At 48.7% G+C, this 23,147-nt stretch overlaps 3 protein-coding genes across 6 annotated transcripts in view; 2 read left to right on the plus strand and 1 right to left on the minus strand.

Moving 5' to 3' along the window:
- Nucleotides 1-11,918, minus strand: part of CNTROB (centrobin, centriole duplication and spindle assembly protein) — a 42,833-nt gene extending 30,915 nt beyond the window's left edge. For 2 of the 3 annotated variants that reach the window (XM_004376010.2, XM_023731086.1), the window contains exons 1-9: nt 10,841-11,918; nt 9,697-9,781; nt 9,372-9,453; nt 8,742-8,898; nt 7,701-7,817; nt 7,358-7,474; nt 6,931-7,029; nt 5,667-5,903; nt 5,204-5,350 (exon numbers count right to left, since the gene is read on the minus strand). In XM_004376010.2, coding sequence (XP_004376067.1) covers nt 5,204-5,350; nt 5,667-5,903; nt 6,931-7,029; nt 7,358-7,474; nt 7,701-7,817; nt 8,742-8,898; nt 9,372-9,453; nt 9,697-9,781; nt 10,841-11,113 — 1,314 coding nt within the window. In that variant the 5' untranslated portion in view covers nt 11,114-11,918. Of the gene's footprint in view, nt 1-5,203; nt 5,351-5,666; nt 5,904-6,930; nt 7,030-7,357; nt 7,475-7,700; nt 7,818-8,741; nt 8,899-9,371; nt 9,454-9,692; nt 9,782-10,840 lie in introns of those variants that run through there. The other variant, XM_023731087.1, reaches the window with a different exon arrangement.
- A 243-nt stretch (nt 11,919-12,161) lies between these two features.
- TRAPPC1 (trafficking protein particle complex subunit 1) lies at nt 12,162-13,920 on the plus strand. Its single transcript, XM_004376011.1, has 5 exons — nt 12,162-12,219; nt 12,329-12,427; nt 12,579-12,649; nt 13,084-13,222; nt 13,516-13,920. Exons 2-5 carry the CDS (start codon nt 12,329-12,331, stop codon nt 13,642-13,644), a joined length of 438 nt encoding a protein of 145 aa, XP_004376068.1. The 5' UTR covers nt 12,162-12,219; the 3' UTR covers nt 13,645-13,920.
- A 976-nt stretch (nt 13,921-14,896) lies between these two features.
- Nucleotides 14,897-21,378, plus strand: KCNAB3 (potassium voltage-gated channel subfamily A regulatory beta subunit 3). Of its 2 annotated transcripts, XM_004376012.2 has the most exons (14): nt 14,897-15,138; nt 16,531-16,574; nt 16,665-16,702; nt 16,936-17,015; nt 18,686-18,730; nt 18,822-18,866; nt 19,059-19,102; nt 19,315-19,401; nt 19,679-19,764; nt 19,913-20,033; nt 20,118-20,212; nt 20,310-20,430; nt 20,605-20,693; nt 20,971-21,378. In XM_004376012.2, exons 1-14 carry the CDS (start codon nt 14,897-14,899, stop codon nt 21,046-21,048), a joined length of 1,215 nt encoding a protein of 404 aa, XP_004376069.1. In that variant the 3' UTR covers nt 21,049-21,378. The 2 variants fall into 2 exon arrangements, with proteins under 2 accessions (XP_004376069.1, XP_023586784.1); XM_023731016.1 differs by lacking the exon at nt 19,315-19,401 and having other exon boundaries at nt 20,971-21,048.
- The last annotated feature ends 1,769 nt before the right edge of the window (nt 21,379-23,147 follow it).

The following is a 23,147-nucleotide window of genomic DNA, read 5'->3' on the forward strand; positions in this document are numbered from 1 at the left end:
CAAGGTTGGTTTAACATTTGTAAATCAATCAATATAATTCGCACCTTAACAGAATAAAGAAGAAATACCATATGATCATTTCAAGATATGCAGAAAAAGCATCTAATAAAATTCAGTACTTGTTCATGGTAAAACTGAAAAAAAAAAAGCTGAAGATACAAACTGGGAATCTTATCAAGGACAGCTATAAAAATCCTACAGCTAACATCATACTTAATGGTGAAATACTGAATGATTTCCACTAATGTTGGAAACAAAACAAGGATGTCTGTGGGAAATTATCAGCCTGGGAATGATCTGCACGCGGACACTCCCGAGCTCATTTCAAGGTCTCCGGGATCTGGACCGCATGTCCTGCACGCTGACATGCCGTTCCCTCCTGCAAACGGGAGGGAACACCGAGTCTCTGAGAACTTGCTGATCTGTGAGCCTTAAAAGATAAGTTCGGATACTTACAAAAGTCTTGATGTGCTTTGAAGGAGAAAAACAACTTATGTTGACCAGATATTTGGAATAATGCCCAGGCGGAGACCTTAAAAATAAACCACTGCAAGTCCTCGGGGCTGCAGTCTTGTTTGTCCTTGTGTGTGTCTGTCTCTTTTGTTCATTTCGCCGCCCTAAACTGCAACAGATGTCTATTGTCACTATTCAACACTGTACTGGAGACCTGAGCCAGTGCAATTAAGGCAAGGGAAAAAAAAGTTAAAAGTTTGGAAGGTCACTACTCAACTTGAAGACTTACTATAAAGCTACAGTAATCAAAACAGGATAGTGCTGGCAAAAGAATAGACAAATAGATTCATGGAACAGAATAGAGAGCCCAGAAATAGAGTCACAGAAATATAGTCAACTGATCTGTGACAAAAGGAGCAAAGGCAATTCAGTGGAGAAAGGATATTCTTTTCAACAAATGGTCCTGGAACAACTGTATATCCACATGTGAAAAAAGGAATCTAGACATACACCTTAGACTTTCCTCTCACAAAAATTAACTCAAAATGGATTATAGACCTAAACGTAAAATGCAAAATAAGAAAATCTAGGTGACCTTGGGTTTGGCAATGAGTTTTTGTTTATTTATTTATCTTAAATATTTTATTGTGCTTTTGGTGAAAGTTTACACAGGAAATTAGGTTTTCATTTAACAATTTCTATGCAAATTGTTCAGTGACATTGGTTACTTTCTTCACAGTGTATCAGGATTCTCATTATTTCCATTTTGGTTGTTCCGTTTCCATTAATTTAGCTTCCCTGTCCCCCCTAGCCTTCTCATCTTTGGTCTAGGGTAAATGTTAACCATTTGGTTTCACCTAGACAATTATTTTGAGAAGCACAGTACTCACGGGTGATACTATTTATTTCATAGGCCAATCTGTGACTTGACTGAAAGGTAACCTTTGGCAGTGTTTGAGTTCCAAGTTTAAAGAGTATCTCAGGGTGATAGTCTCGGCAGTTCACCTAGTCTCTACCAGTGCAGTAAGTCTGGCCTTTTTTTAGAAATTTGAATTTTGTTCTACATTTTTCTCCCATCCTGTCTGGGACTATCTATTGAGTCCCTAGTCGGAATGGTTGGTAGTGGTCGCTGGGCACCATCTAGTTCTTCTGGTCTCAAGGTACGCAATATCATTGTTCATGTAGACTACTGGTTCTATAGACTAGTTTCTTCTTTGAGTCTTTGACTTCCTTCTTTTTCTTTGGTTCTGGATGAGTAGAGACCTACAGTTGTATCTTAGATGGCCGCTCACAAGCTTTTAAGACCCCAGACGCTACTCACCAAACTAGGATGTACAACACTGTCTGCATGGACTATATTTTGCCAATTGACTGAGTTGCCCCATGAGACTATGGTACTATGCCCTCAAACCCAGTAGACCAATCCCGTGAGGTGTTTGGTTGTGTCTAGGAAGTATCCATAACTGTGGCAATGAGTTCTTAGATATAACATCAAAAGCACAATTTATGAAAGAAAAAATTGGTAAGTGTGACTTTATTAAAATTAAAAACTTTCTCTTTAAAAGACACCATTAAGAAAATGAAAACATGAGGGACAGAGTAGCAGGGGCGGGGGTCTGGGGACCATGCTTTCAGGGGACATCTAGGTCAACTGGCATAACAACGTTTATTAAGAAAATGTTTTGCATCCTACTTTGGTGAGTGGCATCTGGGGTCTTAAAAGCTAGCAAGCAGCCATCTAAGATGCAACAACTGGTCCCAACTCACCGGGAGTAAAGGAGTATGAAGAATACCAAAGACACAGGAAAGTATTAGCCCGTGAAACAGAAAGGGCCACATAAACCAGAGACTCCATCAGCCTCAGACTAGAAGAACTAGATGGTGTCCAGCTACCACCAATGACTGCCCTGACAGGGAACACAACAGAGAGTCCCTGATGGAGCAGGAGAAAAGTAGGGTGCAGAACTCAAATTCTAGTAAAAAGACCAGACTTAATGGTCTGACTGAGACTGGAGGAACCCAGAAGGCATGGCCCCTGGACACTCTGTCAACTCAGAAGTAAAACCATTCCCGAGGCCAACTCTTCAGACAAAGATTAGACTGGACTATGGGACATAAAATGATACTCATGAAGAATGTGCTTCTTAGCTCAAGTAGATTCATGAGACTAAATGGGTAGCTCCTGTCTGAAGGTGGGATGAGAAGGCAGAGAGGTTCAGGAGCTGATTGAATGGACATGGGAAATTAGGGGTGGAGAGGAGGAGTGTGTTGTCATAGTATGGGGAAAGCAATTAGAGTCACATAACAATGTATGTATAAATTTTTGTATGAGAGACTAACTTGACTTATGAACTTTCACTTAAAGTACAACAATAAAATAAAGAACAAAAAAAAAAAGAAAACCTATGGAGCACAGTTCTACTCTGACACACATGCGGTCGCCATGAGTTGGAATTGATTTGACTCAACTGGCAACTGGTCTGTGAAATTACCTCCCCCATATTGTTCTGTGGGATAGTCAGTCACAGTGCTCAGCTCTCCTTTCACCCAAGTAAGGCCAGTAAGAACATCTTTACAGACACTGAGGTAACATTTTCCCCAACTGGATTGCAAAAATCTAATAATAAAGATGATAATAAAAATAATTAACACTACTCATGAAGAGTGTGCTTCTTAGCTCAAGAAGATACATGAGACTAAATGGACAGGTCCTGTCCAAAGGTGAGATGAGAAGGCAGAGAAGGTCAGGAGCTGGCTAAATGGACACGGGAAATCAGGGGTGGAAAGGAGGAGTGTGCTGTCACAGTATAGGGAGAGCAACTAGGGTCACAAAACACTGTATGTATAAATTTCTGTATGAGAGACTAACTTGAATTGTAAACTTCCAGTTAAAGTACAACAATAAAAAAAAAAGAAGGAAAATGAAAACACAAGCCACAGACTGGGAGAAAATATTTGCAAATCATATATCTGATAAAAGACTTATATCTGGACATATGAAAAACTCTTAAAACTCAATATAAGAAAACAAATAACCCAATAGAAAACAGGCAATTGCTGGTGAGAATGTAAAATAGTGTAGCTGCTGTGGAAAAAAGTTCCTCAAAAAGTTGAACACAGAACTATCATATGACCCAGTAATCTCAATCCTAGGCATATACCCAGAAGAAGTGAAAGCAGGATTGCAAACAGAAACCTGTACACCAGTGTGCATTGCAGCACTTTTCACAATAGCCAAAACGTAGAAACAACCAAAATGTCCATCAGCAGATCAATGGATAAATACAGTATACATTACTCAGCCATAAAGAGAAACGAAATCCTGATGCATGCCACAACATGGATTAACCTTGAAAACATTATGGTGAACAAAATAAGTCAATTGCAAAAGGACAAATACTGTATGGTTCCATTTATAGGAGATATCTGAACAGGCAAATCTATAGACAGAAAGGTAAGTGGCTGCCATTGGCTGGTAGGCGGAGGGAATGGGGAGGGAATACTTAATGGGTACAGGGCTTCCTTTTGGAGTGATGAAAATGTTCTGGAACTATATAGTGGTGACGGTTATAGAACACTGTCAATGTACCAAGTGCGACTGAACTGTACAATTTAAAATGATTATAATGGTGAATTTTATGTTATGTGAATTTTACAGTAAAAAATAAATTTGACATCCACCTCTCATCATCACAAAATTTAATTCTACATAAATTGAGGAATTAAATGTGAAAAACAAAACTTTAAGACTTTTAGAAGAAAATAGAGGATTAAATACAGGTAAAATGGTGAATTTATGTTATGTGAATTTTAGTTCAATTAAAAAAAAATCAAAAGGCTAGCAAGATGGCAAATGATCTTCAAAGTATAATTATATCTTACAAATAATTTTGAGTATTATTCTGTGCCAAGCCATGTGCTGTTACGGTGATTTCTTAAGTAAATAAAACAATCTTGCCCTCCTGGGTCCCCACCTACTCAGGCGGATACCAAACCAAATGAAACCTGTTGGCATCAAGTCAATTCTGACTCACAGAACAGAGGAGAATTGCCCCACAAGATTTCCAAGGCTGTAAATCTTTACAGAAGCAGGCTGCCGCATCTTTCTCCTGCGGAGTGGCTGGTGGGTTCGAACCGCTGTCCTTTTGGTTAGTAACCGAGCACTTAACCACTGCGCCACCAGGGCTCCCTCAGAGGGATAAACACAAGGTATTCAAATAATCCCAGAGGCTGCTGGTGCAGTGGTTAAGAGCTCAGGCTGCTAACCAAAAGGTCAACAGTGCGAACCCACCAGCCGCTCCTTGGGAACCCTATGGCAGTTCTACTCTGTCCTATAGGGTCAATATGAGTTGGAACACAAGTTATTCAAGTAATGAGAATTACAAAGCAGACTATCAAGACTGGAATGAAATCTGACAAAAATTTTCACCTGCTCACACTCACCACGTGTGAGGTGTCTAAGTGTGGTGTCATTTCTTCCCAAAAATAACATAAGATACCTTTAATAGATTTAGTCTATTTACCCCTAAAAGTAACATTAGGTCAGTCTGACACATCATGGGAGACTGTCAGTCAGTGAGAACTAACTCTGAGTTTAAGACAGAACACTACCCACACTACACAGAAACTGCTGACGGAATAAACCCGCAACTAATCTGAAATGATAGTGTTTGCCTTGACTGAGAGGTCACTCTGCCCCAGAACTACCTCTCTCAACCAGAAAAAACCCTTAAGAACTTTGCCTCCTGACCTGCATCAAGCTCATTTCCAGCTGCAGGGCATCTCGCTCTCTCCGAGCTGTGTCCAGCTCTCCTTCTAAGCGCCGCATCTCAGACTGCACCAACGCCAACTGCTGCTGGGCCTCCCGGGCGACCTGGGCTTCCCTCTGGGTGTTTCCCTAAGAAAGAGAAATCAAACTCAAGTACACACCTCATTTCCTGTTGCCTGGTTACCTCTATTCCCCAATTTGTCCTTCCATTTCTCTCTCGCTCCTCACATTTGTCCTAGCTCCTCATCTCTGTTTAATCCCGCTCTGTGGCCTTCCATGTATTGGATGCCCTAGCCCTTCCTACTGGCCCTACACTCTCAGTCTTGTTTCCCACATATAGTTCACTCTCCATCCTCGTCCTCCTACCTTCTGGCATCCCGCCCCATTCAATTATTTTGTCCTTCATCTGTTCCCATTCCCCAATTCTTCCAATTGCTGCTTTTACCTTCTCCCTTTCCAACTGAGCCTGGCCCTCCTCTTGCAGCACCTGGTAGCGTTCCTTAAGCTGGTGCTCTTGCTGGGCCCATGTCTGTCGTTCTACTTCTAAGGCAGCCTGAAGCATCTCCAACTGTCGATGCTCACTGAGTTGCCCAGCCCGAGCCTCATCCCGTTCTTCCTGTAGGGTCTGGCACCGCTGCTGTTCTAGCTCCAAGCTCAAAGTCAGGGCTTGCCGTTCCTCCTCCTATAGCCCCAGGAGAAAACCAAGATCCTTAGCATGCTCAAGAGACCAGAAATCTGCCCCCTCCCATACAATGTGCCTGCTAAGAATCATGCCTCTTAAGAAGCAATAGTTGACAAGCCCACAGGACTGTAAGTATAATATAGTAGATAACAGCTCCTGTTCCTGAGTCAGACCTGGGTTCAAATCTCAGTTTGAATGTCAGTGCTGTCATTTATTGCGTGCTCTTAGGCACACATCCTCATCTGGAGGAGATAATAATATAAGGACTAACGTAAAAAAATGTAAAATAAAGTCAAAATTATCTCAATGGAGATAATATGAGAATTAAAGTTAAAAAATGTATGTAAAGCATTTGGCACAGTGTCTGGCACATAGTAAGTATTTAATATACACAGTAATAGCTATCACCATCATCATCAAAAGAAATGCCATGAAGACTAAGATATCCAGCCTACAATCATGTAATCAATGAGCAAATTTCCATCATCACTGTTGAATGTAGCCCATTAAGACTACAAGTACCCGCATGCATGTGGCAAGTGTATGTCATGCATGCAACAAATTCCAAACCCGGCTACTAACTCACATGGGTAATCATCATATCGTTTCAGCTCTAAGAAACTTAAGCCTCTTCTCACATCTTTTTAGGCTACATCCTAGACCAGAGTTCCCAAACCTGGCTGAACAAAATAACCTGGAAAACTAAAAATATTTAGGTTCCCAACCTCACCATATATCTACTGAATCAAAGACTCTAGGGATGGGTCCCAGGAATCTAGACTAAAACAATTCCTCAGATGATTCTAATGCTCTGAGGGTACAATTTGCAAAGTCTCTCAACTTACTTGGTCCCAGAGCTCATTTACTGTAGAGTATCTAGCAGGACTAGCATTCTGAGGAATGCACTTTGGGAAACACTGCCCTGGTGCAACTCACACTATAAACTCCCACCATCTACCAATAGCCCATAGCTCTGGAGAAGCAACTAACAGTCTCCAACAGAATTAACCTAGTCCAGCATTCTCACCAGTGTCTCTCTTTCCCGTTGCTGCAGTCTGGCACCTTCCTGCTCATGAGTTAGGGCCTCCATTGCTTCAGAAAGGCTTTGTTCCAGGCGGGTTACTGTCTTTCAGGGAGAGAGGAACATAGGACAGAGGAACTGCAGAAAATCCCTGTATATAATACTTTAAAAAGCATTAACAAGTAACTAAATGACTAGGAGGCCAAAGAGAAGACTATATGGTGTGGGAAAAACTGGGAATATATCAACTCTGAAAGTATGACAGCAGAAACAGTGAAGGGAAAGGAAATAGGGACGGAGAAGAGTTGGCATGACAGCTACTGTGAGATCGAGGTCAATCTGTTGGGAACTCTAACTCCAGAGCTATTTCTGCCCCTTTCCATCTAGCGACCTGTGACCTAGGTTTTAATGTCATGTGACACAGGTTGCCCACCTCCTGCTGCTTGCTTCTGGTGAGTTCAGCTGCCTGGCGTTCCTCCTGAAGTCCCCGAAGCACTTCCGTCCGCTCAGCTTCATGCCGGTTCCAGCCCTCTACCACGCGGGCCAGGGTCTCAGGAAGGACAAATAAGATGGAATTTCAAAATAACTTATAGCTCCTTCCACCCAAAGTGGTGGTGGGGGGAAGGGTGTCAACAGTCATCTGGCCCAACAGTTGGCAAACACACCCTTATCCCAGCTCCTAGCACGTACAATGAAATGTTGATAGGCCACCATCTAATTTACTCTTTCTTATGTCCTCCATGGAGAGGCCCACCCACATCTTGCTGTCCTGGTACCTTGTCCAGTTGTTCAATCATAATGTCTTTCTTGCGGTCAGCAGCTACAGCCACAGCTAACTGCTGCTGTAGCTCTAGCACGCGGGTCTGCAGGCTCTGAATATGACGCTCACAATGCTGGAAAGAAGGGTGAGGAGTCTGGGTGTTGCCCATCCTTAGTCTAACCAAAGCCCTAGACTCTCCAGCTCCTCTATAGGGAAAATGAGCTGGAGACAGGGAACCTCCAGCCCCTAAGAACAGAATAGGGTTGGACAGGGAAAATCAGGGATTCTGGAGCAGGTAGCCTAAGACCCCCAACACTGTCCTCTACCTTCTCAGGAAATAGGTACTCAGCTTCCAGGCTCTTCCCTTTCCTGAATCTCCTGAGAAAAATTCCCATAAACCCTTTGACAGAGGTGCAGTAGCCTATGCTGCAAAGAGTGGGAAGGTACTCCTGCCTTAAGTAGCTCATTGGACACAGTGGTAAAACATAGTAAGGATAAAGGGAAAAGCCTCTCATTCATGCCCAAGCAGTTTAAAATAGAAAAAGAGTGAGTTTCAAAATGACAGCCAATGATTTTGCCGTTTCCTCTGCCTTGTACCCTTCAGACTTTAAGGCTAAGGCTCACACCAATAGCTATAAAGCCTCTGCACCAACTAGCAAAGTTCACTGTTCATTCAACAAACACTTAGGGAGTGCTTCTATGAGTTAGGTACATTCTAGACCCGAGGGAGACAGTGCTGAACAAGACAGATAAAGTAGTGACCCTCATGGAGCTTAGACTTTAGAGGGAAGAAATAAACTAGAATACCAGACTATGATAAATTACATGAAGGAAATAACAGAGTGATCTGACTGAATATCTAGAGGGGAGGTGGTGTCATTTTAGATGTTGTTGTTAGGTAGGTGCCCTCGAGTTGATTTTTGACTCATAGTGACCCGTGTGACATTTTAGATAAGAGTGACCAAAGAAGGTCTCCCTGAAGAGACAGCTGAGCAAAGTCCCAGCTTTCAGGTTTTTAACTCTCAGCACTTTTCAGCACTCCAGTTCCGTGTCTCACCTTGCGGCGGGTATGCTCTGAATCCAGCGCATCTCTCAGGCCCTGAAAATCCGGAGGATTGAGTGGGGGCCCTGGCCGAAGGCTGGTGTAGCGGGGAAACAACTCCTCCAGTGCTTGGGCTGAGCTAGATGGAGATAACTCTTGCAGAGGCCGAGTGCTAAGCAAATCAGATAAAGAATGTTAGGGCTGGGAAAGTTTTTGAGATTCACAGCCCAACTGTGATATTTTACAAATGAAGAAACTAAAACCCAGAAAGGGTCAGAGACTTCCCCAAAATCATAAAGCTAGATAGTGACAGAGCCATAACTAGAACATAGGTTCACTGATTCATTCAGTAGCACTACTTCCTCGGTACCACACTCCCTCTGCAATAAAGATGTCAGCAGACACGAAATAATTCTTCTGGGGGAAGAAGGATTAGAGGTTGAGAGAAAGGCAGGTATTAGACAGAAGATGCCCATGTTCCTGAAGGGATAAGAAGATAGAAGAGAAAAAATGAAAATCAAAAGCTAAGGGACAAGATTCTTAGGTCCCCAAGAGGTATACAAACAGTAAAGAGAGAACTAGGGAATAGAACACTTGGATTTCTGAGAAAGAAAGCAAGCTAGGAGAACCCCAAGGGAAACTCACTTCAGCAAGGTGGCTGTGCTGTCACTGTCAAAAGAGTCCTCTTCCCGTCTCTCGGAGCCAGCACCTGGAGTAAGGAAGTCCCCTGCAAGCAGCCAGAGGGACCACCCAACAGCCAGGGTCAGGTAAGGACGGGAACAGGGACCACTTGAAGGAGAGATGAGGTCTTTCCTTTCTACCTCGCCCACTACCGAAGAATGAAGCCCTTTCTCCTGAAATCTCACCTGTCTCAGAGGTCTAAGTTTTCCTCCCTGCTTCCTCTCTCTACTTCCTCCCACTCCTTAAATCTAGGTTCTCCTTCATAGCTCTAGGGAAGCGATTTACTCACGATAGGCTGTATCACGTGAGGTTTGGAGCATGCTCTGGAGCTGACCTCGAACACTTTCCATCTCAAAGATATGCTTGGAACCATCCTAGGACAAAGCAATGCAGGTATCAGATGCAACCTGTGTAATTTATATTCTACCTACTGCCAAGGTGGATGGCACTCAAAAATACTCAGAAAACCAAACCAGTTGCCACTGACTAGATTCCGATACATGGCGACCTCATGTGTTGCAGAATAGAACTGCACTCAGTAAGGTTTTAATGGCTGTGACCTTTCAGAAGCAGACTGATTGCAGGCCTTTCTTCTGAGGCACCTCGGGTGGGTCTGAACCACCAACCTTACAGTTAGTAGCTGAACATTTAACCATTTGCACCACCTAGGGACTTCTAGATAGCACTCAGTCACCCCTAAAACCCAAGAATCTTTGTCCCAGCATCTGGGAAAACCAAAACAATTGATCCAATAAGAGATATCTTAACCTTGAGTCAGAAATTCAAACACCTACAGAAGCAGGCAGATGGTGTAAATGAGTAAATTTGGCAGGTATAAGGCAAGAGTGCTGGGGATTCTTGCCAACTAGAGAGCAAACACTCGGCCTAAAGATGGTAGCCTATCAGTTTTCAAATTCTGGAAGACTTACTAGTCTGCAAATTGGTTACGACACCTTTTCTATCCAACAGTAATAACTATCTTCTCTGTAGTATGTGTAACTGATTAAACTACATTTTAATGATTTACATGCCAAATTTTGAATCACACAATCAGAACAGTTTTGAGCTGGAAGGATTTTAGCATATTCTGCTGCTATTCTTAAGTACCTAGTTCCCTCCTGAGATTGAGAAACCTTATCCCCACTCTCAGTGCCTAGGTCTCAGTCATGACACATTGACTTACCCTACAGTGTAGGTGTCTCTAACAAAAAAAAAAAAAAAAAACCCTAGGAAGTGTTACAATTTTCCAAATTTGGTGTCCCAGCCACTCTCTCCCTCATAAAACATTTGCTGCCAGGAAAAAGCATGACTGAATTTGAAATCCACTAACAGGAGTTCAAATCTCAGCAGTTTTTTGTTGTTTTGTTACCACCCCCAACCCTAAGACTCTGGCGTCTAGTACCCTAAAAGTCCCCAAGACACACATCTCTCACCTTTTTCTTCAAGTTGTTCTCCAATCCGACTGACAAGCTTCGATTCAGGTCTTGGGCCAATCCCCCTAACACCTCATCAGGAGTTGGGGAGGTGGAGGGTAAATACAGCTGAGCTCGGGCGGTGGCCTCTGCCTGCCGGCTGAGGCGCAAAGAAGCGTAGAGCTGGGAGGTCACCTCAGAGGACACTTGGTTCAGCACAGGGGGATCTGATGAATCACTCAGGAGATCCTCAGAACGGAGAGGTGAACTGGGGCTGGGAACTGATGTCGCCATGAGTACAGGGAAGAGATAACTGGAGACAGCAGAGAGCTGGGAACTCCTGGTTCTGCTTTAGGAGAGCCGGGGTAAAGTACGAGAAGGAAGATTTGGGAGAATGGAAGACTTCAAGACAAGGATCCTTGGTGATTCAAGGGTATGGAGAGTTTATGGTTAGAGGAAAGGTTTCCAAGGATTCCAGAGGCCATGCGAGAGAGCAAAAGCATTCCTTTTCATAGGTCTTGGGGAGGGGGGTTAGAGGATGCAGCACGGAGGAGGTGGGGACAGAAGACCTACTGCCGGCAACAGCACCTCTTCCCAACTAGGAGTGGTGGAAGCTGCAGGGAGATAAACCTCGGTACAGGCTATCTATCCATCGTCAACTGAGCTCTTTAATTCTCACACCCAGAACATGCCAAGTGAAACGCACCCAAATCCAACAGGGGCCTAGTTTCTGTCTAGCTGCCTTATTTGTCCCCCAACTGGCTCTAGTCTCAGAGAGACTGGAATGTCACGTGCAGCGCTGCTTCACCCATTTCTACCTAGGATCAAATCTTCTGCATACCCCCTCCTATCCCTCCTGGCAAAAGAGCCATAGCAGGGCTCTCTCCCCACCACCCCAAAAGAAACCGTTTGAGCCCTCAGCCGCCCTCAGACGTCTCCAAAACGAACGCCTCCCTCAAATCTAGTCTGAAATCCTCTAACCTCGAACAATCTCCACACCCTCAGTTCCCACTCTACCCTCGAAGTGCCAAGGTGGGGGCAGGGAATTGCTCCCTCCCCTGAGCCCGGGTTCGGGAAAACCTAGACGCCAGTAACCTCGCGCCGTCCCCTCAAAACCGTTGGCTGTCTCCCGCCCACCGCCCGCAGCCCCGCCTCGCTTCGATGACGTCACCCTGCCGTAAACTCTCACTGGCTGCAGCTCATGTTGCTTCTGGAGCCCTGGGAGGCTGGGCGCGCTTGCGCGACCCCGGCTGCCAACGATTGGCTACGAGAGAGAGGCGGAGTCTGGCGAGAGGAGTTGGGGCGGAGTTACTGCCCCGAAGCCGCCGCTTGAGGACCAGGCGGGGCGGGGCTCTGCGAAAACCGGAAGTGGCTAGTGACCCGCACTAGGAGCGATTCCGGTGAGTCCAGGGACGGGTACTCCCTGGGTGGAGGGATCCCAAGCTGAGAGCTCGGGGACGATAGAGTGAGGACGGTCCCGGAGCGAGGCTCATACTCCCTGCCCTGCAGATGACAGTCCACAACCTGTACTTGTTTGACCGGAATGGAGTGTGTCTGCACTACAGCGAGTGGCACCGCAAGAAGCAAGCGGGGATCCCCAAGGAGGAGGTGACAGGGGTCCCGGCTCAATTCTAGTGTCCTCGCATCTCCAAACGCGTATAGTCCCAGCCCGGGCCCTCCTCTCCAAACCCCGGCCCGTGCCCATCCCCACCTTGTCTCCCTCAACAACCGAGAGTTAACTCTGCCCCTCTCCTTCCAGGAGTATAAGCTGATGTACGGGATGCTCTTCTCTATCCGATCATTTGTCAGCAAGATGTCCCCGCTGGACATGTACGCACAGTCGGAGGGGATGTCGAGAGAAGGAGGGCTAGCCTTGGGAATTTTGGAGTGGGGGAAACTTTCTGTAGGGGAAGGAGCATTGTTCTCCAGAGAGGGGAAGGGGACTTAGAGGCTGAGTCTGAAGAGGGAGCGTGGGAGCTGGCAGGAGCAGCGCTGGGGAAGGTCTGAAGGTACAGGGACTTAAAAGGAAGAGAGGTGGGGGAGGGGGCTAAACTGAGAGGTGAGGATGGGAAGTGTCTTTACATAACCAAGCGCTTACAAACATAGAGGTGTCTTTACTAAACCAATCTCGTACAAACAGAAGTGTCTTTACTAAACCAATCTCCTACAAACATAGATGGATGCGTTTAGATGACCTTGAGGGGATCAGAAATATCTCTTTGGGAGAGATTTACTCCCATTCCTTAAAATTCTCATCTCTGCAGGAAGGACGGCTTCCTGGCCTTCCAAACTAGCCGTTACAAACTCCATTACTACGAGACGCCCACTGGGATCAAGGTTGTCATGAATACTGACTCGGGCGTGGGACCCATCCGGGATGTGCTGCACCACATCTACAGTGCGGTCAGTGCTAGCCCCCGGGACCTTCCCCCAAAGCTCCTCAATAGCTATGGCCCCTTAGAACCCCAAGACTCTCTCAGCTTTCCCCCTAACCGTATTATTTCATCTCTGTTGAAGTCAGAATTTCCTTGGGGGCTTTTAGGTCCTTAAACACTCCCACCATCAGTTTCTCCCCATTGAGGGCTTGCCTCCCAAACCTTGATCCTTGTGCACTTACACACCCCCAGGTTTTGCTAGGTTTGGGGTTGGAAACAGAAGTGTTTAAAGGCCAGCCCTAATACCCTCCCTCTCCTTAGCTGTACGTGGAACTGGTGGTGAAGAATCCCCTGTGCCCTTTGGGCCAAACTGTGCAAAGTGAGCTCTTCCGCTCCCGACTGGACTCCTACGTCCGCTCTCTGCCCTTCTTCTCCGCCCGCGCTGGCTGATGGAAGCACCTCCTCACCCTGAGGAGAATCTGTGTCTGCCTGGGGACTTTCCTAAACTGTGCCACCTAAGGCCCCATTGAAAGCCACCCCCACCCCCACCCTGGAACCCTCCAAGGTCTACAGCCTAAGCCTCTCGCTGGTGCCCTCCCCGCCACCAGAAGGACGCCCATAGGAGCCCCTACACCTGCAAACCAGGCCCTCTCAGCTGGAGAGTTTTTATCCCCTCCCTTCCAGACCCTGCCAGAGGCACAAAATAAACTTTTTGTTACCCTCTGCAGCCTGAGTTTGTCATTTGAGTGGGCGGTCCCGGTTCATCCCGCCCAGGAAGGCGGGAACTAGCATGGCCACACCCCGTGAGGCCTGCAAAGAGGCTTTGCCGTGGGTTTCTGAATAGCGGCACTAATGACATTTTACGCTGGCTAATTCTTCGTTGGGGGCGGGGGGCTGTTTTGTACATTGTAGGGTTTTAGCAGCATCCCTAGCCTCCACTCACTATATACCGGTAACATCCTTCCAGTCATGACGATCAAAAATGGGTCAGGAAACCAAACCACTGACGTCGAGTGGATTCCGACTCATAGCGGCCCTATAATGTCAGCGGACCCTGCCAAATGTCCCCTGGGGGGCAAAATCACTCTCAGTTGAGAACCACGGGGCTGGAGGAATGCCGAGCTGCCTCGGGCGGCAGAGATGTGGGAGCTACCCTCCTGGGTTCTCCCGCAGCCTCTGAGCCGACCGAGTAGCGGCCAGCGCCTTGGGCAGGCGGGGCTTATGCTGATGAGCCGCAGGCTTGGCCGGGAGGCGGTGGCCCTATGCAGATGAGGGGGCGGCGCCTGCATGTTGATGAGCTGGGCGCGCTGCCGACGCGGCGGGAGGCTAGCGGGTCCCGCTGCGGTTAGAGTTGAGGTGGCTCCCCTCTCGGGCCCCCCCTTGTCTTCGGGTTCCTACTCTTCGAGGACCGCTCTCGACCTTCACCTCAAACCATTTCACCCCCTACTTCCTGCGCCAGTGCCCCTGCACCCTAATATCCTGGCGCCCCCTGCGTTTACCCCCTCCCGCCGCAAACCCCGCGACCTCCAGCTGCCCGCCCCCGCGGGCCAGCTCCTGCCCCGCGGCTCCCGCCTCAGCCCCCTCAGGCTTCTAGCTCTGCCGGGGCTGGCCCCACTGTTTCCCCGGGCGTCCGCCCTCAGGCTTCCCCACGCCCTCCGCCTCCCGCCCCCTCCGAGCCCCCTCCTCGCCCTGGCCAGCCGGCATGCAGGTGTCTATCGCGTGTACCGAGCAGAACCTTCGCAGCCGGAGCAGTGAGGACCGTCTGTGCGGGCCTCGGTCGGGCCCTGGGGGCGGTAATGGCGGGCCGGCCGGTAGGGGGCACGGGAATCCTCCGGCGGGGGGAGGGTCCGGCCCCAAGGCCCAAGCCGCGCTGGTCCCCCGACCCCCAGCGCCCTCTGGGGCCCTCCGAGAGAGCACCGGCCGAAGCACTGGCATGAAATACAGGTACGGGGGTGGCTGGGCAGCCCGCCCCATCCCCTTCCTAGACCCCTGAGGTTTCCTGGGATGGCCGCCAAGGCCCCCTCAAACTTCGCTAGGAAGGTCCCGGTTCATTCCTACTCTTCTGCCCATCACCGGCACCGCCTTACTTGGTCTCTGCAATACCCCTGAGTGCGAGAGAAGCGAGTTTAACCAAGGTTGACGGAGTCCTTTCAGACCCAGGGCTGCCCCTGAGCTTCCCTGCTTACCCCGAGGAAGGGAGAGGATGCATGCATCCCCAGGCTGCGTCCCCCTTGGATCTTGGATCGAGTGTCCTTGGGTTGGCATCCTGGGGAAAGGAGAGAGAGGGAGGGAAACGGCTTCTCGCTCTGGCCTGTTCAGGGCGCCTGACCCAGATACTGCCCCCACCTGCCCCAAGGGACCCATCTCCTGCGACCTTTCTTGGGTGAGAGAGGAGTGGTGTTTGGGGCGTGAGGAAGGATGGACCACATCTCTCAACATCATGCTGAGGGACAAGGGCCATGTCGGGAAGATGGACTGAAATGCAGCCGACTTTATCTCAGAGAACTGCGGGGTCAGGGGCTCTCAGAACTCGCAGTCGGGGTGGGGAGGGTTCTGGCTAGGGAGTGAGCCATTGAGGTCACTGATCTGACCTGGCTTTGTCACGTGAGGAATCCGATGATCCCCTTGATGGGGCAGCCCTGATTGGGAAGCTGAGCTGACTGCCAAGGTGGGGGTCCTGGGAGGAGAAGGGGGTTTTACTGGGTTGGAGTGACACTTCACAAGGGAGCAGAGGGAGTGGAGAGGGGAGGAGGGGAAACTGGGCTTTCCTGCCAATACTCCCCACCTGGGTTTCCTACCTGCCTTTGTTAGGAGCCCATCCTCCCATTTGCCTAGGCTACCCAGGGACCCTTGCCTCCCTGAGTGCCTGAACTTGACTTGGTTTACCCTTTCCACCTGGTGTCCGCTCTTTACCAGAGCATTCCCCATCTGAGTGTCTGTTCTTACAAACACACCCTAACTTGCCACATTCCTACCAGCCCCCCACTACACACATACCAGCCATGACCCTCAAACACAGACAAGACCCCAGCCAGAAGAGACACAAGGGGCAAACAAACCAGGCAACCTATCTTAAATGTGCTAGGAGGGAACAGATGCATTGGACAGTGGCTCCAGAGGAACATTCATTTATCTGTTCAGTTATTCTTTCAACAATATTCCTAGGACCTCTGCTATGGGCATAGAACTGCCCAATCCTGTAGGCCCACTGAGTCTGGTTTCTTTGGACTAAGACACTCTGAGGGCTTCTCAGTGTGGGAGGAAAGGAGCTGGGGACTGATAATATGGGTCCCTAATGGGGGCTCCACCCCTTCCTGCTTCTTCTATATTCTGTAGGAACCTAGGGAAGTCTGGTCTTCGGGTATCCTGTCTTGGCCTGGGTGAGTCAGACAGAATAGAAATTAAAGGGAGAGGGTATTCTTTCACAGCTGCCTCCCTCGGTTCTCACATGCCTGGCTTCTCTCCTGCAGGTACCTGGGTCACATTTGGTTCTCAGATCTCTGATGAGGTATAAGTGATGGGACCTAGAATCAGGGTGAGGGGGTGTGAGGGAACCAGAAAAAAGGGGGACATGGATGGGGGGTGGACAATAAGCATGGGGAATGGTGAACCTGGGTCTGGAGGAAGGGAAAGGGGAGAGAATGTGGAGACCGGAGCTGGGGTGCAATGGAGTAGAGTGCAGTGAGGGAGGTAATTGAGGGGTCAGTGGTTGAGCTTTAACTCTTTCTCTCACATCTCTAGACAGCAGAGGATGTGCTGACAGTAGCCTATGAGCATGGCATAAACCTGTTTGACACCGCTGAAGTGTACGCAGCAGGAAAGTAAGGACAGGGGTGAAAAAGCTAACTTACACTTGGAAAGCTGAGAGGACATCAGGGCTTTCTGTTTGCCCTCCAAGGAGTTCCATCCTTCCAGCAGATGGGAACCCCCGCCCAAAGCATTATGGGAGTTGTAGTCCCAACGCCAGTTTAGAGGCAGTGGGCATACTGTGCAGTCAAAATAAAATAAAACCAACACATATATCCTGGGCGTCAGTTATGTGCAATTATGTGAGGATTACAAAGCTGAATTTCCAAACATACCACACCACAACACCCACCCGTGGCTTCACACTAGGAGTAGCTAAAACCTGGGATACCCCAGCCCTGCCTCTTCTCCATCTGGCAAACACTTCTGCTCATCTTCAAGACTTAGCTCAAACATCAGCTCCTCCAAGAAGCCTTCGCCCAACTCCCCAAAGTGGTCACTATCCCCTCCCCTGAGCTCCCAAAGCACATTATACTGCCCTCTATTCGCTGCTCAATTGTGAGGCTCCTCCTTCCATGCAGGAAACCCTGGTGGCGTAGTGGTTAAGAACTCAGCTGCTAACCAAAAGGTCAGCAGTTCAGATCCACCAGGCACTCCTTGGAAACCCTATAGGGCAGTTCTACTCTGTCCTGTAGGGTTGCTATGAGTCGGAATCAACTCAATGGCAATGAGGTTTTGGAAAGAATCCTTCCATGGAACATGTCTTGCTCTTCCCCATATCACCCTAAGTGGTTACACAGAGCCTACCACAGAGCAGGTACTGCTTGTGGGATGAATCAACATACCCTCAAAAAGTGCACAGTCCAAGTGGCTAAACAAGCAAGATAGGGAGATATGAAAGATTAAACCACAGTAAAACATTTCAGAAACCGTCCACAATAACAACCCAAGACTTATCAGACAAAACCCATTGCTGTCAAGTCCATTCTGACTCGTAGCGACCCTACAGGGCAGAGGAGAACTACCCCATAGGGTTTCCAAGGGGTGGCTGGTGGATTTGAACTGCCGACCTTTTAATTAACAGCTGAGCTCTTAACCACTGCACCACCAGGGCTCTAAGACTTGTCCCAAGGTAGCTCAAATGAAGTGCCAAAGAATTGTGCAGCCGATCAGAGCTATGGAAGCCAACAAGGACTGACCATAGGCTTTGACAATCCGAGGCTATTTTATGGATGAGGCAGAAACCAAACTAAACTCTGGAGGATGGGTGAGCTTCTCAGAGGCTCAAAGAAGGGGGAAAACAACCTAGATGATTGGAACCAGGCAAGGCAGTGTTCTCCCTGGCTCCACCACCATCTGTCTCTCTTCCCTCATCCTATTATATCCCTTCAGCACCCAGAACAGGGCTTGGCACATAGTTGTTGTTGTTAGGTGCCCTCAAGTCAATTCTGACTCATAGTGACCCTATGTACAACAGAACAAAACACTGCCCGATTCTACATCATCCTCACAATTGTTGTAGATGCATTATATTTGTTGAATGAATGAATGAAAACTATACCCCTACACCCCTAGTTCTGGGAGCTCCTCTTATTTAATCCAGGATGGGCTGAGTGCTCAATGGATTTCTGGTTTATGTTCTACTTTACAAGAGAAGAAATTAGTTGAAGGGTAGGGTGGGAAGAAAGGGAGGGAACTGATCTATCCTGGAGGGGTTAGTGCCTCTGCATTGTCTTTCTTCCAGCGCTGAAAGAACCCTAGGCAACATCCTCAAGAGCAAAGGTTGGAGGTGAGATTGTGTTTTTTGGGGGGAGGGGATACTGATACATGATCTTTCAAAAATCTTTTTCTTGCTGGTTCTCCTTTTTTCTTTTTTCCAGGAGATCAAGCTATGTCATCACCACCAAGATTTTTTGGGGAGGACAGTAAGTGGCTGCCCCACTACAACTGGGGAGGAACACCTACAAAGAATGTGTGAAGGTGTACAGGATGGGGCTGGGGGCAGCTGTCCCCTCCTGCCTGTGAGGGCTCATACAATCCCAGTTCCTCATGGTCCCAGGCCAGCCCTTGTCCCCCATCTTTGTCACACCTCATCTTTAACTTACTTTCTCCTGCAGGGCAGAAACGGAGCGAGGCTTGAGCCGCAAACACATCATTGAGGGTGAGAGTTAGGGGCTGGGAATCTGAAGTGGCTTGGTAATGAAAAATCTGGGAGTGAAAGCCAAAAAAGCTGGGAACATTCTCTGAGGCTCTGGATTGGAAACTTTGCATAAGGGAGCTGGGGTTTAGGCAGTCATGGCAAGGGGTAAGGTCGGAATTCTCAGGAAACTAAGGCTGAGGTGCTTACCTTCCTCTACCCATTCCCAACCCCAGGCTTGCAAGGATCTCTGGAACGGCTCCAGCTGGGATATGTGGACATCGTCTTTGCCAATCGCTCAGACCCCAACAGTCCCATGGAGGGTAAAAACAATACCCCCAACCCCAACAGTCCTCAAAACTGAGCACTTCCTCCAAATGCTCAGCAGGAAGCCAGACCCTGCTAAGGAAGACTGCCAAGCTCCACAGTGGAGGCTGAGATCCCAAGACTTGGACAGGGAGGGAGGCGGAGAACAGATACCAACCTCTCTGACTCCACAGAGATGCCTGGGGTCTTGGCAAGACAGGCAGAGGTCTGCAGATCTGGAGCCCTGGGTTCCAGGGGTCTGACAGTGAGGCTCTTCCTCTCCCATGTGCCTAGAGATTGTGCGAGCCATGACCTACGTCATTAACCAAGGCCTGGCCCTATACTGGGGGACATCTCGATGGGGGGCTGCAGAAATCATGGTGAGTGTGTCATCACCCTCCCCCACCCCACAACCAGTCCCCACTTTTCACACAACCACTCCAATCCAATTCCCATTCTACTAGGGGAGGAGGTGGAAAGAAATAGAGAGAATGCTCTGACCCTTGTCTCTTCCTTACCCCAACCCAGGAGGCCTACTCCATGGCCAGACAGTTCAATCTGATTCCTCCGGTGTGTGAACAAGCTGAGCACCACCTGTTTCAGAGGGAGAAGGTGGAGATGCAGCTGCCAGAGCTCTACCACAAGATTGGTTTGCAACCCCCTAGCCCTGCCTTCCCCTCAGCCTCACCCGTGGACTAGATCCCATTCCCCACACCCAATCCTCTTCCTCCAGGTGTTGGCTCGGTCACCTGGTCCCCTCTGGCCTGTGGCCTCATTACTAGCAAGTATGCTGGGCAAGTCCCAGATACCTGCAGGGCCACCATCAAGGTGAGATCTGGGGGCTTAAGAAGGCAGGACTGGGCTGTTTGGGCTGCTCTATGTGTTTGGGGAAGGGGGTCTTTTGCTGAGTCTCCTTTGCATCCAGGGATGCCAGTGGCTCAAGGACAAAGTGCAGCGTGAGGATGGCAAGAAGCAACAAGCCAAAATCATGGATCTTCTCCCCATCGCTCACCAGCTGGGCTGCACTGTGGCCCAGCTTGCTATTGGTGAGACACTACCAGCCCTGGCCCCAGCAAGGGCCCTGTCTCCTCCTGGGATGTTCCCAAATTACCCTAAGATTGGCTTGCCCCTAGGCAGGATCCTCTTCCTCAGGGACACTTCTCAGGGCTGTGTGCTCACTGTTCCCCATTGGTTGTCTCTTTTTCCTCCTCTGGCCCTAGCGTGGTGTCTCCACAGTGAGGGTGTCAGCTCGGTCTTGCTGGGGGTGTCGAGTGCAGAGCAGCTGATAGAACACCTGGGTGCCCTACAGGTAAGCTGGGGTCTCAGAGGCAGAGCCCTCTCTGGTCTCTCCCCAGGAGTCAGTGCCTCGCTGTCCAAGCCAGAATGGCCCTGTGAGGTCACCCACTACAGGTCCTCACGTTGCAGGCGAGGTCTCAGGGCGACAAGGTGAGGCAGGGGCACTGCTGCGATTCTTTCCTTGGCACGTGGCACCGCTGTGGTGCTTCCCCTGGTCCTCGAACCCCATGCCCTTCTTCAGCGAGCGACCCAGCATGTACTGCCCTCTCCACCACCCCATTCTCCTCCAGGTGCTGAGCCAGCTGACCCCGCAGACGGTGATGAAGATATACGGGCTCTTGGGGAACAAACCACATTCCAAGAAATAGTCCGTCGGGGGCGCAGGGACCCAAACCCAGAGCCTCTAAACCCCCCGGTAACAGCTTGTCTGCAGCAGCCTCTCTCCCGCTCCGGATCCCTCCACGCAGCGGCCACAGCCGGGGTAGTCCCGCCCACTAAAGAGTCCCGGCTTCGGTTGCAAAACGCATGAACAAAGCCATATCCTTCCGCAGTGGCGCTTGAGAGAGAAAGTAGTCCGCCCGCCTCCTGCCGCTTGTCCTTCTAGGCCTTCTTGCTAAACCCGGGCATGAGCTACTGGGCCTTCTCCTCTCTGCCACTTGGTCTCACTCCCTTCTCTCTTCCACCTATCGCCGAGGCCCAGAAAAAACCAGCAAATCCAGGAAACATGCAGAGTACCTCAAAAGTGGACCCTTGAGATGTCATCAGGGGGTAATCTAGTAAGAAATGAGTTGTGACGTCACTTGGGATATAGGAAATGGGGTTCTTGCGTTTTTCGGAACAAAGGTAGCCAGGCTGGTCCTGGCAGGAGGTAAATGATGATCTTTGGGAATCTAAGACCCTGTCTCCCAGGCAGGAGGTCAAACAGGGCTTAAAAACTGGAACTAATACTAATACCTTGTTCTTGTGGAGAGGGGGTTAAGTGTGGGGAATACAGTGACACAGCACTGACAAGGTACAGGGAAATTTGATGGCAGAAGAGTAGCGTGACCTGGCAGAAGTGGGCAGGGTGGCACTTGGAAACAAAGTTGGGCTGTGCCTCACAGGAAATAGTGATAGCATTTGGGTCACAGGTAGAGACGTGGAGCTGGCACAAAAAGGACTGGGGATAGACTTAAGCCCTCAGGCAGGGCTTCCTGCCTGACAGTGGACGATTGCAGTCTTCCTTCTGGCAATAATCCTAAAGCAATAATGATGGTCCTTTTCTGTAAGACCTCCCAGGGAACTGTAAATAAAATCTCAGCTTGATCCTCACAGTGTCTGAAGTTGCAGGGGGGTGGGGGACAGGGTCTCAGACTAAGATATCTGGCTTCTAGATGTGGTTCTACCTCTACCCAGTTGGTGCAACGGTTAAGAGCTCAGCTGCTAACTGAAAGGTTGGCAGTTCAAACCTACCCAGTGGCTCAGTGGGAGAAAGACCTGGCAATCTGCTCCCATAAAGATTACAGCCTAGAAAACCCTATGGAGCAGTCCTACTTTGTCACATGGGGTCACTGTGAGCTGGAGTCAACTCAACAGCACCTAGCAACAATAACCACCCTCCTGGGATTAATAAATTCTCAATACTAGCTTTCTCTCCATTGTTCGTTTACCTCAGTGACCCAGGCATGTGCTGCTACTCATTGCTCCCACCAAGGACCCAGACACCAGGTAGCCCAGGCCCCAGCTTTCTCCCTTCCTTCAGTTCCCACATTCTTCAGAACCCAGAAATCTGGTTTACTAGTTCTGTTGCTCCTCTTTCTATGTTAAAAAAAAAAAAATTACCTATGGAGTCTCTGAGTGGTTCAATAGTTAACGCACTTGGCTGCTAACCAAAAGGTTGGCAGTTCAAGTCCACCTAGAGGTGCCTCAGAGGAAAGGCCTGGTTATCTACTTCTGAAAAATCAGCCATAGAAAACACTATGGAGTACAGTCCTCCTCTGACACAGATGGGGTCGCCAGGAGTCTGAATCAATTTAACAGCAATTGGCAACAACAACATTAGCCTTCTTCCTTACCTTGTACTTCTCACTTTCCTCTCAACTGAGACCCACATATACGCCACAGAACTACCTGGGTGGATGACAGAGATATTTAGAAGCATAATGAACCCAGCTTGGTGATAAGCTGGGAAAGGAAGGCAAGGGCGAGCGACAGGGTCAAGGATGACACCTAGGCTTCTGAAGTTGGGCAAAAGAAAAGGTAAGACACTAGAAGAGATGCTGGTTTGGACATGGAGATCATCAGTTTGGTTTCTGGAAGACAAGTGAGGATGCTAAGCAGGCAGCTGGATACACAGGTTTGAAAGCTTAAAGGGTCCTTGGTTGTCAAACACTTTGGGAGCATTTATATAATCAAATCTACCTTACAAAAAAAAAAATTTACCAGTTGAAGATATTAAAAGAAGGAGACCTCTGAACACCATTCCAAG

This window comes from Trichechus manatus, unplaced genomic scaffold (genome assembly GCF_000243295.1).
Source record: "Trichechus manatus latirostris isolate Lorelei unplaced genomic scaffold, TriManLat1.0 scaffold00040, whole genome shotgun sequence".
Lineage (NCBI taxonomy): Eukaryota > Metazoa > Chordata > Mammalia > Sirenia > Trichechidae > Trichechus > Trichechus manatus.